General features: G+C 39.3%; 1 protein-coding gene across 1 annotated transcript in view; it reads right to left on the bottom strand.

Annotated features, from left to right (window-relative positions):
* Positions 1-21,375, bottom strand: part of baz1b (bromodomain adjacent to zinc finger domain, 1B) — a 78,504-nt gene that overhangs the window by 40,603 nt on the left and 16,526 nt on the right. The window contains exons 5-9 of the mRNA XM_073053644.1: positions 18,835-18,956; positions 18,204-18,401; positions 4,983-6,919; positions 4,143-4,270; positions 2,298-2,415 (exon numbers count right to left, since the gene is read on the bottom strand). Coding sequence (XP_072909745.1) covers positions 2,298-2,415; positions 4,143-4,270; positions 4,983-6,919; positions 18,204-18,401; positions 18,835-18,956 — 2,503 coding nt within the window. The remainder of the gene's footprint in view (positions 1-2,297; positions 2,416-4,142; positions 4,271-4,982; positions 6,920-18,203; positions 18,402-18,834; positions 18,957-21,375) is intronic.

The raw sequence follows: 21,375 nt of genomic DNA, 5'->3' as shown, positions 1-21,375 counted from the left end.
AAATGTTCTAACTTCCAAGAGAAAGCTGACAAGCTTTCTTCTCGGGAGCTAGAGAATTGATGTATTCTCTTCAGGACAACCAAACAAAACTAGCAATCAAATAACTGCAACAAAAAACGTTAAGAAAGCACCTCAAGCAATCATACAGCATGGCACTTGTAGGATTACCCACGAGAGGAGATAACTAGGTTAAGGATTGAGAAGTTGATTAAAAAATAGACAGTTGAATGCCAAAACATTTTCAATTTGCTAATTAAAATGAATTAATCAGACAAATAATATGCAGGTTACAACTGGTAAGAAATATAATTAAGTAGCAATAGAGAAACTCTAAACTCAGGCAAGGGGGTTCAAAGGATAGTTTTTTTTTGAAAAAAAGGACTGACTAGCAGTATTCCCCAGAGGTCAGCATGAGGCCCATGACTATTTGTTATCTTTAGCACTAACATGGACGAGAATGTAAAAGGAAAGCTTAGCGAGTTTGCAGATGACACTATAGTCGGAGGTGTTGTTGACCGAGAAAATGGTTATTGGGATGCACAGAGGGATCTTGATCAGTTGGGTAAGGGCACTGAGGAATGGCAAAAGGGGTTTAATTTGGGCAAGTGCATGGTGCACTTTGGGAAGACAAATGAGGATAGGGAATTCAGTCAAAATTAGAACCCTGGGGAGTGTTGTACCAGAGGGTCTGAAAAGTACAGGTTCATGGTACCTTAAAAGTGGCATCACAGGTAGACAAGTGAATAAGATTTTTAAAACAATGGCACTCATCAGGCAGGGCACTGAATATAGAAGGCAAGATGTTATGCTGCTGTTGCTCAATACACTGGTGAGGCTGAATCTGGAATACTGTACTCCGTTTTTGTCACTTTGCTATAGAAAGGATACCATTAAGCTGGAAGGAGTGTAGAGGGGATTTGAGGATGTTGCTGGGGCTCGAGGCATTGGATGATGAAAACAGCTTGAGGTTAGTTTCTTCCCCCACTGCATTGTAGAATGACAAATAAACTTATAGATTTGTATAAAGTCCTGGGGGTGTGGCGCACAGAGTCAACGTGGTTACATTTATTTTCCTCCAAGGTTGGAGAATCAAAAACTAGGAGGGTTTAAGGTAAGAGGGGAGAGATTTGATAGGAACTTGATGGGTAGTAATCAGTAAATGGAATGAGCAGCCAGAGGAAAAGGTTGAGGCAGGTAAGTTAACAGCATTTATTTATTTTTAAAGATACAGCATGGTAACAGGTTCTTCCAGCCCAACAAGCTGTCACCGTCCAATTCACCTGTGACCAATTAACTTTCTAACCCGCAAGTCTTCGGAATATGCGAAGAAATTTGTGCATTCTTCCAGTGACTGCGTGAACTCCTTACAGAAGTAGAACTGAATCTGGGTCATGGGTGCCATCACAGTCTACTGCTCTGCCACAGAAATCATGGTCCTCCCAGGATTAAATTGGGAAGCAAACATGATAACCACTACACTACAGTAAACAACAGCAGTTAAAAAATCAAATGTCAGGAGTAGGACTTAGATAGGTATATGGATAGGACAGATTTCCCATCTAAGCTAGTCACATTGGCCAAATGAGAGAAAAATAGGACCATCTTAGAAAGGAGTCTGGCTTGGTATAGACAAGTTGGACTGAAGGGACCTATTTCCATGCTGTATGACTTGATGCACTTAAAGGCAGAGGTTAGCTCAAGAGATGTATTAATGCTGGCAAAGGTCTGGTTAAGTAAGATAAATGATAGGTTTCTGTGCCCACATATCCTATGGAAGAAGGAGTCTAGAGATATCTTCTAGCTTTGCTACAATAATAAACAAATTTTCAATGTTTCCCCAAAATGTAAAGGGACACCACAACTTCATAAACTCTAAAGAGATGTAAACAGACTCACTTGCAGAAGCAACTGAACCCTTAAAAACACAAATTAGTTTAAAGTTTTTTTTTAAATTACACACATCAATTTCTTAATGGCAATTTAAAATACTCCTTTCCTCCAACACTCTGCTCATACCCGGAGTCCATACAGTATGTTTAGATCTTATATAACCAAGGATGGATGGTATTTCAAGCCGAATCCTGTCCTCAATCAGCAGCTGGGCAAACGAAGCAACTAATACTCCAGAGCCCAAGTTCCTACTTGTCACAAAAGCATCACTGGCCAAATGGTCTTTAAAGCAAAGGTCTTGAAATTAACATCAAAACTAATTTTAAACCATTCTGAAATTTACTTATTCTCTACATTGGACATTAAATTGATACAACTAAATACAGATGTGAAAAACCTGAAAGTACCATAGATTCTGTCCTTGTTTAGGCACAGTGGTTTCAATGCAAATTTCTGCTGTATAGGAGGACCCCTGGTGGCCACTGTCGTTAAAGTTGCTCTCAGCAATGCTGTCGCCATCATTGCCTAAAAGGTAAATATATCCGGAGGATCAGATGAATGACAATCTTAATTTCAGAGTATTAATTCAATCAGTTTTCTAACAAGATACACCATCCAAAAATAATTTCCTTTGAACCTAATAAATCAAACATTAATTGTAAATCATAGAAGCCACTGCTCATAAACTGATTTAATCCCAGGTACCTCAGCAAAAAAAAATTGAGGCTATGTCACATTTAAAACAAAATAAATACCAGTGTGAAGACTTACTTTTCTCATACCACTTATCCCTTGACCTGTGAAAGTGAAATTAGTATTAAGCATGCACACACCATTTCCCTCTCTCCTCCAATCTCCCTTCCAAACTCCAAAAACAATTGGCTGCAATTGAACAGAGCTCATACACTGGCCTTCTAGCACAGAATAAGAAAAACTGAAAAAAAGTTGTATTTATACAATCTAAAACACTCCAAAAGTTAAATGCTGAATGTATTGTGTTCCTTGACCTGTAATGTCCATCTGTAAAAGGCTCGTTCCATTGTTTCCATTACATATTCTGAAAAATGCTGCAGTCAGAATGGGAGATTGACGCTGAAGGTTTTGATACTTTCTATGTAGGAAATGAGTAGTTTCACTATTACTCAGTTGTACATCTCCCAGATTTTCACACAATCAGTTCAATTCAAATTTCTAGGTCTGTTATCTTGCCCCTCCGGCCCAATTAATGTCATGAAAAGTTTCAAATGCTACAAGTCCTTCAGTAGCCTGCACAAAGGGGCATCCTTCACTGAAGCTGAAGGGAGTAGGGTAGGAATAATCAAGCATGGTCCAATTCTCAATCACTGAAATTTCTCCTTCCTTCCTTGACGAAAACATCCAGCATAGGAATTTTTATCTAGTTCACTTAGCACTGATCTAACCAGGATGTGAAGACTTAAGACCTCTATTTTACTATGACCTAATGAATTCAGTACAGGCAACCCTGAATTACAATAGTTTGGACAACATATTCTCCTTATGGAAATCACAAATCACCACACAAAAATTTTGAGGCAGGATATAAAATTCACTATTACTAAATTCACGCAAGAGAAAGATAAAACAAACAAAATGTGAAAGCAAATGTCAATTTTTATTTTTACTCAATACTGTGGGGGAGTAAGATTTGGATACAACATCACAGTTTCAACTGGGTTGGTTCTCTCAGCCCACTCCTCCCTTTGTCTTGCCCTCTCCAGTCCAACATGTAAACTGACACCTCAGGGAGCAGTGCTGTCTCAATCTTCATCTGTGAGACATTTTTCTGACTCTCTGCCGAGACTCTACTTGGTCACTGTATTTTAACCCGTTATCCCCTCTGAACTTGTCCTACATCAACACTACTGCAGCTTTCTCTGACAAACCTCAATCTTCATTCAAATCCTATCATTACTCCGATACCCCACTTTCTTAATCCACAAAATTTGTCCACCCCGAGTCTAATGCTAGCTTCAACAGTTAAATAACAGTGGTGGGTCACCACCAATGCAAATATAGTAGCTGAATAGGAGAGAAAAACATTTTGTAAGGATACATTTTATAGCAAGGCATTCAATGGAAAATTTGGGGTTTGCATTGTTGAAAATTGCAATACGTATGGTTTTCTAAGAATGCAACCCCTGTGTAACACAGGGTATGCTTGCATAAAGATTTTGGTACATTGCCAGTATGAACGAACAAGTATAGTGTAATAGCAATGATTCAAGACTTACTTTTAGAGTCAGGATCTTCTTCGTGCTGTGTATATTCTTCTGGAAGGGTAAAGCTATAATCAATACCATCATGGACCCATCCCTTCTCGACATACAGTCCAGGTACCAGGTCAGAAAATAGCCAGTACCTGCATAAAATTATCACAGTTACTTGCAGGAACACATCCATTAATTTTTACTAAAGCAAAATTTCAGTTTTAAAGTATTAGTATTAAACCTACAATCTCACCATAGTCAAACACAATATAACGCAGTATCTCAAAAGAAACTACTACACAACATTTACACAATCCAGAAGAAACAAGATGAGATTTTTAAACAAATTTCTCCAAGTTGATCAAAAACATCATCTATCCACAATCTCGTTCACTAGGTACAAAACAACTGCATAGAAAAATCTTTTGAACAATATCTTTCTACCAGCATCGATGGTTTAACAATCCATCAAGGTCTACCTAGTTTTTGCTTTACTGATGAGAGCGAGAAATGCTCGTCCCCACAAGGACAACATTCTGAAAAGTGGATGAAGAATCAGAGAAAGCACATCATTTTGATTGTTCCGTGCCCCATGAGAATAAAAAACTCAAAAGCCTTCCCTTTATCCACTTCCTTCAAAATCTTCAGAAGCCCCTTTCAGATCACCAATGTTGGCTTCTGCCAAAGAAAGATGGTCCAAATAAGTAGCCAATTAGAACACCCTATCAGGAGACCAGAGATTTAAAATTTTGTCTCAATATAATGGATCAGGCATTTTTGCCAAACTGAATAATAAAACTTTAAATATGTTTTAAGGAAAGTTAGAAAATACATTCTACTCTTCTGAAAAATGAAATAACATACCTATTGTGGTTGCGGTCTGTGCCCAATGGTGATCTATGAAGGACAAGTTTGGACTTCGTAATTCCCTCCTGGAAAGCCTTCTCAGCTGCTGCTTTTTGCTTGCGAATCTTTTCTTCTTCCACTTCTTTTTCCATCCTCTCTTTCTCCTGCTTTTCCCGTTCCTCTTTCTCCTTTTTTGCTTGCATTGCCATTTGCCGTCTGCTTTTAATGGCACTAATGAGGTCTTCACTGCCATTGACATCCACCAATAGATCATTTCCACCTTTGTCAGCCTCCAGTTTCTTATCAAATTCCTTCTTCTCTTTTTTCTTGTCACACATTTTGATATTTTCTGGCTCTCTCTTTTTTGTCTCTATTTGCTTCTTCTTCAGCTTTTCAGCCTTTTTCCGGTCATTTTCCTCTTTTTGCATGGCTAGCCTCTCTTTCCAAAGTTCTGCAGATTTATGCTGCAAGTCCTCCATGTGATCCTGAACTGAATAGGTCATCAATATCCGATGGCAAAGTGCTGTTAGAATCTTCACTTTCTCTTCCGGGGTCAATTCGAAAAACTCGGCAGTTTCCAGCTTATCTAGGAATTCATCTGCAACTTCATTGTCCTCAAACTCTACAGAGTCTTTACAATCGTCATTAGTTTCTGACACCTCACTTTCATTCTGCACATCAGATTTGCGCATGCAGAGCCGAACCAACTCTGAAGCAGAGTGCAAAGTGAGGGGGATTTCTGATAGCTTCATTCCTAGTTCTCGATAGTCTTCCGCAATTTCATCCTGTAGCAAAGTTTGAAGAAGGATTAACAGTACTCTGTTCAAATAGAGGAAACCTCCCTTTTCAGAGGTGAGTGCTTCCATCAAGGAAACTGCTGTGATTGGATATTGGTCATCTGGCATCAACAGACCAGCATAACAGCTGAGAAACTCAACTACCATAGCAACATCACCGAAAAGTGTGTTGGGGAGACCTTCTGGTGTATCAACTAGCTTTAATGGAGGTAAACTCTTTCCGGCAAGAGTCTGATCTTCAAACCTCTTCTGTTTCTCTAATTTTAATTGCATTTCCTTCTCTCTCCGCTCTTTAGCCTTTTCTTTCAGCCTTATCCTCAGCTCTTCACGTTTTTTCTTGTGATAATCTGCTCGCTCTTCCAGGCTCATTAATGCCCATTTCCTCTTATGTTCCAATATCTCATAACGTTTCTGCACAAGATCTCTTACTTCATCTGGTAGGCGAGCACGATCTTCAGCAGAAAGCACTTTGGCTACCCGAGTAACAAATGCAGAAACGGCACCCTTTTTCTCTTCTTTTCCTTTGTTATCTTTGAAATATCGAAGGAATTGTAATGCTAAGGGTGGCAAATATTTCTGAGGCTTTGTCACAGATCTTGATGCCCCTCCGACACCTTTTTGTGCCTTTCCTGACTTGTTAGTACTTGATTTTGTCATTTCAAACAGTGTCATCTGCTTCATTTTTGTCTTTGGAGTTTTCAGACCTTTTTTTGGAGATTTGCTGTTCCCTGGAGATTTCTGCCCATTAAGCAACTTATTCTTATTCTTTGATTTTTCTTTTTTGTTCATTTTATCCTTAGTTTGCAACTTTTTAAAATTCCGGACAGTTTTTGAACCCTTTTTGGGAATGTGGAAATTGGTATTCAGCTTGGTCGGAGTTACAATCTTCATTACTTCTTCCAGTTCTTGTTCTGGAGATCTTTTAGGACTATACTCCATTTCCGTACCATTCATGGTCTTTTTTACATGTACATGTCCCCATAATGTTGGACTCAAAGGTGGATTAAGAGGAATCTTATCTTTATTTCCACCTTTCCGTTTTTTGCTTGTCTCTTTGTTTGGATCTCCATTTCCTTTTGGTTTTTTTGATGGCTTTCCCTCTGTTGAACCAGAATTTTTTCGTTTCCCCAAATTCACAACGGGGTTATGAATCATGTACTGAAACAGATGTTGAGAGCACATTAATATTTAGCAAGGATCTGAAACTGGTACAAAATCTTGCACAATATCCTGCAAAATAATTCATCAATATAAAGTGAGCTAATTAAAATCAGTGGATACTGCTGAAAAATTAATTCAATCTATCAAAAAATAAGCTTTTCATCACCTCATGCCTGTTCCACTTTTCAAACTTCAAAACGAAGTTTCTGCTTACCTTGGTCCTCCATGGTTATTCCCCATCTTAAACACCTCAAAGAAAAACACATTAATGAGACCACCTCTAATTCTTCAAAACACAAGACACCATAGGCCCAATTTGCTTAACCTCTCTGCATATGTCCATATACTCCCACCCCAAAGATTCTTCGAATCCCTTCCTTATAGAATTATATAGCATGGAAAAAGACACCTAGGCCCAACTCATTCATGCCAACCTAGGTGTCTACTTGAGCTAGTCCCATTTGTCAGCATTTGGCCCAAATCTCTAAACCCCTGCCGAAATGTCTTCCAAACTGATTTTACCTGCCTCCACCACTTTCTTCAGTTCATTCCATCTATCCACCACTTTCTGTGCAAAAGGACTTACCACTTACATCCTGTTTACTTTTGCCATCTCATCTTAAAACCTGCGTAGTTTTTACATACTTCAACCATGGGAAAAAGACTGCCCCTCATGATTTTATAAACTTCTAAGGTCACCCTCAGCCACTTTTACTCCAGGGAAAACCCAACCCATCTCTCCTTACAACTTGACCCCTCCTTGTGAAGGAACATGCTTCTGAATCTTTCCTGCACTCTAACTTAATCACATCCTTCCTGCAGCATGGTGACCGGAAATGCATGCAATATTTCAAATGTGATCTCACCAATGTCACATATCACACCAACTCCTGTATTCAATGTCCCAGCATCAGAAGGTAAATCAGTCAAGCCCCACCTTCACCATCCTGACTACTTGCATCACTTGCATCACCACTTTGTAGCATCCTTACAAAGGCCCAGAGTCCTGCCATTCACTGTACATGTCCTGCCTGGCTACTTCCCAAAACACATCCTTTGCAACTCAACCAGAGTTAAATTCCACCTGCCACTTCATTTATCCACTTTTCCAGTACATCTTTTTGTAACTTTAGACATTTTACTGTCCCCACTTTTTGTCATCCATAAATTAGTGAACAGCTCACTTAAGAACCAGAAGGAAGGAAACTCGAGGATATTTTCCTCGTATTGTACCATTAGCTTAGAACTCATTACTAATTAAAAATTAGAGCTAGAGTAAAACAGCACAGAAAGAAGCCCTTCGGTGATAAAGATGGGGGGGGGGGAGCTGAGGGATTACAAGCTTAATATAAGAAATTAATTACTTATTACAAGCATTTAATCCTCAGTGCCTCATAATTGATTACAATGAGACATAATCACATCTCTTGCTAACCCACTATTCTTTAAGACTTTGCTCGAAGCACAGTGTAATTGTTGAAAATCAATGTGACACTTCTATATTTGACATATCATGAGATCTAGACTGAAGAAAGTGTGTATTTCCAGGCCCAGCTGCGCATTATTGCCACTCACTACCGCAGTACAGTGTTAGCTATTACGATTCCCATACTCATCATGCAGTGACGCAATTTCTGTGAATTAGGGTACAAAACAAATGGAAAACACTTCAAAACTTGTTTGCCAGCACTTCACAACAAAACAAAACAGTGATTATTTCTGTGCTTCATACAATATTTCACTGTTTATTGCTAAATCTGGAAAGCCTCAAACAATTGGAGAAGAACTGATTCTGCCAACAGTAAAGGAGGATCTGAGTACAGTTTTGCATATGTCACCAGACAAAATTATTAAAATGATTCCACTCAGCGACAACTCTGTTCAAAGACAAATAGATGAAGTGTCTAAGAATGTGTAAGACATATTGGTGCAACACACATTGGACAAGAGAATTTGCTCTGCAGTCCATTAGGTCAACTTTACCAGGCAACCAAACTTTGTTTTTTGGTCATGTTCGCTTCATAGAAGTTGTTCAAGAGTTCAAGAGTTGTTATTTGCAAGGGGAACTAGAATCAGGTACGAAGGGAGAGTCAATATTTCGGGTTGTTGAGCAATTTTTCAAAGAGAAGGACATTCCCCTCACCAACAGTCTTACTTGTACAACAGATGGAACACCACCAATGACAGGATGTCACCACGGGGTTATTTCTTGAGAAAAGCTGTACCTAAAATGCTTACAGTTCACTGTGTAATTCAGACAGTGTCCTCTCACAAAAAACTCATAAATCATTAAATACTGTTATCACAGTGGTACATAAAATCATGTCCCATGCTCTCAATTTGACTATTTTGAGAGCTTTGCATTGAGGATGATGAACAGTCAAAAGAAAACTTCCTGAGAATAAACTAATAAAATTCATTGAACACTCGAATGTTTCATTTAGTAATTAACTCAAGAATATTGGACGTGACATTGCCTATTTAGCAAAATTATTTCAATTTCAAGGAGATGATGTGAATTTCATCATAGTCAAATCAGGTGTCCCTACATTTCTGTCCAAGTTAGCCCTATTTAAGTGCAACATTGGCCATCACAACCTTTTCTAATATACTGTGCCCACCTGGATGAGCTGCATAAATATATGTCAGAGAGATTTCAAGATTTTCTTGACCCAAATTCCAAATTGGGCAATAAATCCATTCCTGAACACTTGTAATAAGAAATTAACAAAAAGGATGAAGAACTGATCTTGCTATAAATGGCTAAGCCGAAGCAGAGGTTCTAAAATCCATAACAACTTTTGATTGCAGAAAGCAATCTCTAAGCGCTATCGTGCACTGTGAAAAAGGGTCAACATGCTCTTCATTGCTTTTCCAACATCATATTTAGTGAAACACAATTTCAGTGCAGTCACCCTCCTTCTTTCAAAGCAATGACAGACTGCGAATTACTGATCGTGGGGATTTGAGACTCCTGAGTGACATTCAGCCTGATATTGAGAAGCTGACTACCACTACATCAAACCCACCCATCTCAATGAAAGGCGAAAAAACAATGAAGTAGGGAATATTTGGACTACTTATGAACACTCTAAAATTTATTGTTGAAAATTTTTACAGTAACTAATTTTATTTGTAGCTTTAAATAGATTTGATTTTTTTTTGCAATGATTTGTTACTGCTTTGAATTTGCTGTTCCTATTTTTCCCCACTGAGAACCATAAATCAAAGTTCTTTACAGTTTTTACATAATGCCCAGAAAGGGAGAACGGGGTGCTGGAGATGTGGTCGGGAGCCAAAGAGACCAAAGGTTTGTGAACCACAGCTCTAAATCTCTCCTATCCACGTACCTGAGCAAATGTATTTTAAATGAGTTATTATACCTGCCTCAATCACATCCTCTGGTAGCTCATACTCACCACCTTCTGAACAAAGTTGCCCCCTCAGCTCCCTCCCTTCTCACCTTAAACTTATGCCCTTAAGTTTGTGGCTCTCCTTTTTGGAAAAAGGAGACTGTGTGCATTTTCCCTATCTATGATCCTCATGATTTTATACCTCTACAAGGTCAATGTACACACTCCTACATTCCAAGGAATAAAGTCTAGCCTACCTACGCTCTCCCCATAATTCAGGTCCTCATGTCCTGACAACATTCTCATAAATCTAAGAAAGGTTCTACTTGTGCTTCTCAGTCCAGCTGCATACCCTACTGCAGTTACTTTGAGGCCAATCCTTCCTTGCTGTAATTGCCTGAATTGCTATTGGAAATCCAGCCGCTATGACACATTTGCAATAAGTATAACATCAGAATAATGTTTCAGTGCTAGTCCACACATACAGGACTGGTACATCAAAACTTCACAGAAGGAACTTCATGAGACGAAGCAGCCTGCAAATTAGTGCTAGTCTCTGCCACTAACACTGCAGTCAGAAGTTCAGGCTTTTAAATTTATTTTCATACAAAATACATAAATATTTATTTTCAAAGCTACTTAAAAGGCAAATATAAACTAAACCTATAACTGAAAACGCAGTTAATTAGAACTGCACCAAGTCACCTATTACCATTTTATATTTTGTCACTGAGAACAGACCCTTCAAAAACAAAACAAACATTGATGATTTGAAACTTTGTCACAAAGGCGCATTAACCCAATATTATACCTGGAAAGAGGAAGCTTAACACAAACCTATATCAAATTGAAAGTGGATAGGTTTAAATACATCTGCTACATAAACCTCAATTTAAATGAGGTTTAAATAAAGACTGACCATCAAGTAGTTACTGTAGTGATGTACATTACACCAATAAAAATACACTTTGAAACTTGTACTTTATTATGTAACTAGTACATAACTGCCTTCCTGATTGCTTCAAAAGACAAACCTTTCTAAAAATATTATTACATCAAAATAAAAGCTAACTGAATATTCTCCACTTTGTTTAAATGAGCATGTTCTGTACCTCATTTTACTTATTAACCTTTACATAGCCTTTACCTTTAATTGCTAAAGTCACTTTCAAGTGGCATTCAGCTGGTGTAGCTTTCCATCAGAAAATGGCTGAATCACACAAGGCATCTCTCTCATCTCTAAGATCATCCAATGATCCAGAATTTTTTTCTGCAAGCTATTTCAAGTCGGTTCTTCTGCCACTTCACCTTTGCTTTCATTAAGAGTACTTCATGAACTTAAAAATTAAAAACACTCTAGGAAAATTGGTATCCACTCACTAGAAACTTCAATTGTATCTCTCCACTGATGTTGCTTGATCTGCTGAGTATTTTCTCCTTAAAACTATTCGTTCAAATACAGTTGTGGCTTTCGGCTCTTTACCAAACTTGCCCCGAAATTTTACCACTTTATTTTCTCATGAAACTCAAATGCTGTTTTGGTATCCAAACCAAAAGGAAAGATAAATAGCTTACAAACAGGAGAAAATCTGCAGATGCTGGAAATTCAAGCAACACACACCAAATGCTGGAGGAACTCAGCAGGCCAGGCAGCATCTCTGGAAAAGAGTCAACAGCTGACATTTCAGGCTGAGACCCTTCATCAGGACCACAGACACTAATCAAATGCATTTGGCTTTTGGCAATTAACTTCTGAATGCTAAATTAGAAACATGAGAATAAAAATAACCATTTATAAGCTGATCAGTATGTATCTAAATGAAATATACATTTTTAGATTAACAATCCAATGGAAACCTTCAGACCAAAGAACAGCATGCATTTTGGAGCCAATTCAAACCAGCAACTTCAAAATCCAATTCAAAAATCTACCCAATTGACCGAAGTTTTATTCAATTGAGAAAAAGTGCCCATTCCTTATTATTGTGTCTGTATTCCAATTTCCTACTTTTGCCAAGAAACTTAAGCATAAAATCAACAACCCTATTCTCTTAATGACATTTGGGGACAGGCTTACAGAAGGGGAAAAGAGACCCATGAATGCACCGATAAAAACATTTTATTGTCAGGTGAGTAACTGCAGTACTAGTCTGTGGGAGTGAATTGCTGAACTGGGAACATAAATAAGGTAATGAAGATGACATCATTACTTCAATTCACAACTGCTTAAGGCAAGCCAAAGCACTAATAATGACATCAGACATTTAATCTGTGTTTATATAAAGGCACTTTATTTCTTGTAATCCATTTTTAAAAATCCATAATTAAATATATAATTTTAATTTTCTTGCCAACTTTCACTGCATTCTTTAATTACCCCAACCGCCCCCCCCAATGACACAATAGAATGAGGCCTGAAAACTACAGTATTTACATTCATAAGTTTCTTCAACAGGCAATTCTGCGTGGAATCTTTATTCTTCTTAGCAGAGTAAAGCATCCAATAGCATCAGCCCTCCAGCTAGCCCAGCTGAAGTTAACTGATAACATGATTCCATTGCACTCCATTCCATAGGCAAGGCAAAGGAGGCTGCAGGCATATACAGACTAACATTTTAAATTCAAACATTTGTGTTATTATACAAGAAAAAAACCTGACAACACTAATTTAAATCTATAACTTGCAACCTGGGACTGCTCTTCTCATTTCTTTCCTGATAAAAACAAAGTTACATGCATCACCACAAAAACCAGGAACGAGGAAGCTTCATTTATTCCTGGCCATTTAACTGGGACAATCTCACCTGAGACTATAGACCTGGGTACAGCCAAGCAATCACAAACGTGGCACGCTGCTTTTTTTAAAATTACAAAATGAGGGAATTAAAATCCTTTAACCAGACAATACCTCCATATTTTGTTAGCAGTAATTATGCAATTGCCCAGATAAAACAAGGAAAATGCATAAAAGGAAGTAAAACTTTCATGTCAATCAAAACACCCTGGTCAAGAGAGCTTGTTTTAGAACACAAGATATATAGGAAAATTATTAGGCATTTGGCCTATTGAGTTAACCTATCATTCATGGCCAATTACTTTTTTCAAATCAATTGTCTCCATTTCCTTGTAACCCTTAATCCCTATACCTATTAAGAACCTATCAATCTTTGCCATAAATACATCCAATTAACTAGCTTCCATAGTCATCTGTGGCAACAAATTTCAGATAGAATATGAATTTTAACTTAGAACAATTGCAATACACAAAATCATTTCAAATTTCACATTATTCCATCAAATCAAATTTTTCTTCACTCAATCCCAATAGAGGTTTTTCAAAACTAGAGTTTAGTTTTGAAAATATATTTTAATAAATGAATCCAGAAACATGCATGGTTACAGCATGCAGATAGCAGATAACACAGAAAATAAGCATCATGTTATATGTATTAGGCCCAGTTTGCTCCCATTCCTAGAAAGGGAAAAGTACAAGTATTGACCAAATACAAACGCTGAAGCAAACATCCAGCAAGCTCTTTATTTGAGGATAGTGGCAATTCTTCTGCCAGAGAAAAATACTATTAAAAAGATATATGCTCAACACTAAGATCATGTTTCAAATATCCCACTTAACCCTTTACTGAGACAAACACACAAGTTAGCAGGAATAGGCAACTCGGGCATTCATTCATATCACAGCTGATCTAACTGCAATCTGAACCTCATTCTCTCATCTATCCATGATTATCGTTCACCCCCTCGCCCAAGGACTACTTGTCTGCCTCTGAACAACATGCACAAAATGCTGGAAGTACTCAGATCAGGCAGCATCCATGGTAATTCATAAACAGTCAATGTTTCCGGCCAAGACCCTTCTTCAGGACTGGAAAAAAAGACACCGCAGGCACTTTCCTAGAGGGGCCTCTCACAACAAATCAACTTATTTATTCTTAAATTACTCTGAACTTATTTTCAATTACTACTGATGGGCATGGAGATAAAAGTAATCAATAAATTTTATATTTCATTATCTGCTGGGTGCCAGCTTGCTTCCTGGTTTAGGAAATCACAGCCTTGTAACTTAACAGGTTACCACAGTTCAGGTCATTTGATACAAATTATACAGTAAGTGACCCTTCTCTTTATACTCCATTGGAGACTAACTTCTACTGTTGGTCACTCATTTGTACATGCTGGAGTAGGCAAAAGAGAGACAGCTATGCTATTAATCCCTTGGTGCAACAAGCTGCCCAAGCTTTCAGCAAAGAAAACTTCAAATCCATAAGTAAACAGGCCAGTTTCCATGCTGACTCCTGTAGCACCATGTAAAAATCATATCAGAAGCCCTACAACAACAAAAATGGACAATCAATGACAGATGATGGGATATAATATTGTGAATTAATGTACTTTTACACAACCTTGCTAGAGGATATCTGGCAGTTTTAAACAGACCGATCAAGATATTCCACACAACTGCTATTGTCTATTGCTTTAGTTCCAATACATTTTCCAGGGACCTAGCGCAGACTGCTGAGCAATAGAGGAAAGGGTGTCAACACAGAGAATTAAGCATAGCATGTGGAAAGGTATTTGCAACACAAATAAAACAAAATGAACACATCTGCAATCAGACTGAAATTAGTATGCTCACGATTGGAGTAAATTAACTAGGGTGAACCAATAATGACAAAAGAATAAGACGCATGCTTAAATTTAGCAAAATCTTGGAACAATTGAGACAAAAACACAATGTCCATTGCAGACAAAATAATAGGAACAAATGTATGACACCTAAGGGGCAGAGCTTAAGATAGCACTTAATGGCGACTCCTTTGCTTGTATCTTCGGAAACAGCTCTATTTCTATCTTTGATATCTCTTCCCACCCCCGTTTCAAGGTTCTTTTGAAGACCCAGACCTGGAGTTAAACACTGACTTTGTTTCTTTGCAGAAATAGGACCTGCTCTCAGGGCCTCACAACCAACCGCTTTTCGATATGCCAAGGACATGGCCTGGGAGACTAGCACGCCACCCGGGCACTGGATTTTCATGGCTCTTGAGACGGGCTGATTCGAGGCCAGTGCCACCACCTGATGTGTCGCGGGAGTAGCGGAAAATCAGAAACAGTGAGCTGCTGGCTACGAGCCCAGAGACCTGAGTTCTTTGGGCAGAGAGCTCGGAAAAAGTGACGCAACAGACTAAACAAAACAACTCGCTGGTTTATAGTATTATGTCTCCCCTCTCACTGAAACGGGGACATCTCTTTTTCTTATTCACCTCTCTTATTAGGGAGAGAGAGAGAGAGAGAGAGCGCCTGTGGTATGTCAAATTACTGTAAGTGTATCTTTATTGATGCTTTGCTGCACGCTTGCGTGCCCAGTGGGGGCTGCCGATGCTTTTTTGCTGATTTGGGGGGGGTCGTTGCTTTGCTGTTGCTTACACGTGGGAGGGGGGAGTTGTGGGGGGGGCTTTGGGGTTCTAACATTTAACTGTCATTCACTCTCTGTTTTTGTGGATGTTTGTGAAGAAAAATTTCAGGCTGTTGTATTTTGTATACACTTCTCCGACATTAAATGTACCTTTTGAAGCCCATTGACTGGACTGTACTCCTATACTTAATAGCAGTATGAAAAATAACATTAGTATTTTTGTAGTATCACCTCACATCTGGTACTTTAAAATCTCCTGACTAATTAAAATAAGTTGGCTTGCTCAATACAAGTTCAAATGTAATTGTCATTCAACCAGACACATGAATATTGCCAAACAACGTTCCTCTGGAGTCAATGTACAAAACACAGTATCAGCAGCAAATCAAACACAAAAGATGATTCAGAGGCTAAAAATCCAGAGGAACACACACACACAATGCTGTAGGAACTCAGCAGATCAGGTAGTGTCCGAGGAAATAAACAAATAGTCAATGTTTTGGGTCAAGACCCTTCTTCAGGACAGGAAAGGAAGGGGGAAGATGTCAGAATAAAAAAGTGGGGAGGGGAAGAAGGACAAGCCAGATAGGTGAACCAGGAGGGTGGGAAAAGTAAAGTGTTGGAGAAGAAGGAATCTGATATGCAAGGAGAGTGGACTATAAGAGAAAGGGAAGAAGGTGGGGCACCTTTGGGAGGTGACAGGCAGGTGAGAACAGGTAAGAGGCCAGAGAGAAACGGGGCAGGGGAAAAGAGAAAAAAATAAAATTACTGGAAGGACAAATTGATGCTCACACCATCAGGTTGGAGAGTACCTACACAGAATTAGAGGTGCTGCTCCTCCACCAAGAGTGGCCTCATCATATCAGAAGGGCAGGCCATAGACTGACATGCCAGAATGGGAATGCGGATAGGCTGGCCACTGGGAAATTTCTCTTTTGGTGGATAGAGCACAGATGCTCCACAAAACAGTCCCTCAATTTATGTCTGGTGTCTCCAATGCAGAGGAGGCCCCATCATGAACACCTCCTGGCCCCGAAAGATTTGCAGCTGAAGAGTTGCCTCACCTAGAAGGTCTGTATGAGGCCCTGAATGGCGGTGAGGGACAAGGTGAATGGGCAGGTGTAGCATTTTTGTCGCTTGCAACAATATGTGCCAGGAGGGAGATTAGTGGGGAGGGACAAATGTTCAAGGAAATCACAGATCCCTGCAAAAATCAGAGAATGGGGAGAGGAGAGCTAAAGATGTGTTTAGTGGTAGGTGAGGACAAGAGGAACTCTATCCCTATTAAGATGGCAGGAAGATGGGGTGAGCCGGATGACTGGGAAATGGAGGCGTAGGTGACCAGTGTCAATGGTGAAGGAAGGGAAACCCTGTTCTTTGAAGGAGGACATTTTTGATGTCCTGGAAAGGAAAGCCTCCTCCAGAAAGAGATCAAGAAAGGAAAGAGAGGCGTCAGAAACAGACCAAGTGAACTTATGGGCAGGGTTGAAGTTGGAGGCAAAAGTTCATGAAATTGATGAGCTCAGTATGCATGCATGCAGCAGCACTAATACAGTAGTCAATGTAGCGCAGAAAGAGTTGGGGAGCACCACTAGGGAAGGATTAGAATACAAACTGTTTCACACAGCCAATGAAAAGGGAGGCATAACTGGGGCCCACTCAGGTACAAATAGCTACTCCATGAATCTGGAGTAAGTGGGCAGAGCCAAAGGAAAAACTGTTAAAATTGAGGACCAGTTCTCCCAGGTAGAGGAATGTGGTGATTGAAGGGGTGCTGATTGGCTCTTTTGTCGAGAAAGAAACAAAGAGCTTCAAGACCTTCTTGATGGAGGGAAGAAGTGTATAGGGACTGGACATTCATGGTGAAAATGAGGCAGTCAGGGCCAGGGAATTGGAATTTGTTGAGGAGATAGACAGCATGTGAAGTGTTCTAGAGGGTAGGTGGGAAGGGTCTGAACCAAGGGGGATAGAATGGAGTTGAAGTATGAGGATAATGAGGGGCAGAAGCAGCCAGTAATCTCTCAGGTCTTAACTCAATCCCACTCCCGCCCACCCCCCCCCCCCGACTAATGAAGGCCAATGCACCATATGCCTTCCCAACAACCCTATCAACTTGCACTGCAACTTTGAGGGATCTATGGACATGAAGCCCAAGATCCCCTTATCCCATCCACACTACCAAGAATCCTGCCACTAAGCTTTACTCTGATTTCTAATTCAACCTCCCAAAGTGAATCACTTCACATTTTTTCAGGTTTCATTCCATCTGCCATTTACATTTTTACAGGCTGAAGTCCAGAGGTGGAAAATACACAACTTATTTGAGCTATATAGTCCAAAGCACAACTCAGATACTACATGGACATGAAAAGTCAATTAAGATAAAATGATGAAATGTACTTAAGTGCAGCTAAGCTAGTTCATTAAAAGAACAAGGAGATTTACTTTGGATCTGCTTATTCACCCTTTTTTATTTTAGTGAAATAAAAATTGTTACCTTGTATGGAGACAGCAGGAAGTCACTGAATTTACTGGGTAGAGAATATTTCTCCACAAGTTTGTCTTCCACCACCCAGGGTGCATTTTCACCCATCCCCATTCGCATCGAGTTATGCCTGATGAAATAGCGCAGGATTTCTTTGTTTGGCGGCCGCTCCGAGCGGATGAGACTTTCGGTTGGAACATTACTTATAATCTAGAGTGATGAAAAGAACATTAACATGTTGGGTGAGTCGGTAAGGCCATATATTGCACCTGAGCAAAGTTAGTGTAGTAATTACAAAGGATATGAAAACTTTTTTTCAGCCTCACAATTTTGTTTTTTAATTATGAGTGAATTGTTGACAGGTTTTGGAATTTTTCTTTTGATTTGACATGATGTACAATATTTTGTAGATTAGCTCAAAAAAATCCAACTTCAATACATTTTCAATTTAGAAAATGAGACAGAAAAATAGTTCTGGGGCCGAACACTTTTTCAAGGCACTGTATCATCCAATGTCACGTATTCTTGCAATTGTCTAGCTGGCTGTAAGCTGGGAAAACATTTCCTGTGAAAACTCTCAGGTTGTATAAAAGAAAATTGATGATCAAAGAAACCCAATTAAGAAGTCTGTTTTGTTTCTTACTTTATCCTCTTCCAACAGTTTTACATCATATTTGTAGGGTAGGAATTTTGGGTGAACCCATTTCTTCTCTTCTTTCTTGAGGCTTGTAGGTAACTTCCGTGGTGATCGACGAGCTCTGTCACCTGACCAGCAAAACACATTTATTTTACACTGCTGCCTGTTCTGTTTCAATTCAAACAAGCAATAGACTGGTTACCGTATGCAAAAACCAAATCACACTCAATAAGAAGGAAAGCCAGTAGAAAAGCATTAAAAATATTGCACGGAAGATTTGTAAAATTGTACAATGTTGTTCAGCATGCAATAATTACATTACATGAGTAGAATTGCCCCATTAGAAACATAGAAAATAGGTGCAGGAGTAGGCCATTCGGCCCTTCGAGCCTGCACCGCCATTCAGTATGATCATGGCTGATCATCCAACTCAGAACCCTGTACCTGCTTTCTCTCCATACCCCTGATCCCTTTAGCCACAAGGGCCATATCTAACTTCCTCTTAAATATAACCAATGAACCGGCCTCAACTGTTTCCTGTGGCAGAGAATTCCACAGATTCACCACTCTCTGTGTGAAGAAGTTTTTCCTCATCTCGGTCCTAAAAGGCTTCCCCCTTTATCCTTAAACTGTGACCCCTCGTTCTGGACTTCCCCCAACATCGGAAACAATCTTCCTGCATCTAGCCTGTCCAATCCCTTTAGAATTGTATACGTTTCAATAAGATCCCCCCTCAATCTTCTAAATTCCAGTGAGTATAAGCCTAGTTGATACAGTCTTTCTTCATATGAAAGTCCTGCCATCCCAGGAATCAATCTGGTGAACCTTCTCTGTACTCCCTCTATGGCAAGAATGTCTTTCCTCAGATTAGGGGACCAAAACTGTACACAATATTCTAGGTGCGGTCTCACCAAGGCCTTGTACAACTGCAGTAGAACCTCCCTGCTCCTGTACTCAAATCCTTTTGCTATGAATGCCAACATACCATTTGCCTTCTTCACCGCCTGCTGTACCTGCATGCCCACCTTCAATGACTGGTGTACAATGACACCCAGGTGTCATTAACTGACAAATCAAATGCCTCATCAGTCAGAAACACCATTCTATAGTAGTTATCGTAGAAGTACCTTTGAAAATTGAAGATGTTCTCATTTTACTCCTTGCTGCAACTTATTTTTCAATTTTCCACTTAACTACAATTGGACTTCAGGAAATTCAAAAAATTCTTCTCCTTAGAACTCATTTAAAGTTCATGAATCATAATTTGGAATAAATACCACTGCAATTGCAAAGATTCTCAAACATCCAGGTTAACTTTTGTCTATTTTTCAAGTTCAGCAGTTTCCTTGTCCTTGGATTTTACATCAGAAGGGATAAATCCAGTTTCTGCAGATCTTGATTTTTTTTTCATTTAGTGATAATTCCCTGCCCTTCTACTTTTTAAAAAAAAATTTTAAACTGTTAGAAATATTTATCCATGTATTTCTTAGAGGGGGAGAAAAACACCATCTTCTTTCTTACCCCACATTTTCTGCCAGGGCATTCTAAGATTCATCAGTTGTGCAAAAATTATGCCAATCACAACTGTTTTTATGATTTTAATTTCATAACCTCTAGGTTACAGAATCCTTTGTGAGTAAATATTTCAACCCCCCCCCCCCCCAGTATTTTACTCAAGTTAAAGAGCTGCAGCCCCTCTTCAAGACAAAAACTGTCTTTCATGTAATTGCAGGAAATATCTCTGTATCCACTTCATAATGAAATCAAATTGTACACTATTCTAAGGATCAATAATTTGTTGCACCAAAGACAAGACCAAATGATACAGAAGCAAAATTAGACTATTCTGCCATTCAATCAGGACTGGTTTATTTCCCCTCTCAACTCCATTCTCCTTTTCCCTGTAATCATTGATACCCTTACTAATCCAGAACCTATCAACCTCCACTTTAAATATACCCAATGACTTAGCTTCCACAGACATCTGAGGAAACTAATTCCACAGATTCGCTATCCTCTGGCTGCAGAAATTCCCCTTCATATCTATTTTGAGGCCCTTTGTTCTTGACTGTCCCGCTACTGGAAGCATCCTCTCCCTATCTACTTCATCTAGGCCTTTCAGTATTTGGTAGGTTTCAATGAGACACCACCTCCCCCATTCTTCTAAACTCCACTAAGTACATGCCCAGAGCCATCAAACACATTGCATCCATTAACCCTTTCTTTCCCTGGATTATTCTCAGAAGCCTCCTCTGGATCTTCTCCAATGCCACCACATCCTTTCTCAGATAAGGCACCCAAAATTGCTCACAATACTCTAACTGCAGTCTGATTAATGCTTTATAAAGCCTCAGCATGACATCCTTATTCTTATACTCTAGTCCTCTCAAAATGAATGCTAACATTGTATTTGCTTTCATCAACCTCCAAGCTAATCTTTACGGAACACTGCACCTGCACCCCCCCCCCCCCCACCAAGTCCCTTTGCACCACCAATGACTGAATTTCCTCCCACTCTCAAAATGTCATATATCTTTATTCCTTCCA

Source organism: Hemitrygon akajei, chromosome 8 (assembly GCF_048418815.1).
Source record: "Hemitrygon akajei chromosome 8, sHemAka1.3, whole genome shotgun sequence".
NCBI lineage: Eukaryota > Metazoa > Chordata > Chondrichthyes > Myliobatiformes > Dasyatidae > Hemitrygon > Hemitrygon akajei.
Note: the sequence above shows the minus strand (reverse complement) of the source record. Positions and strands in the feature narration are given on the sequence as shown.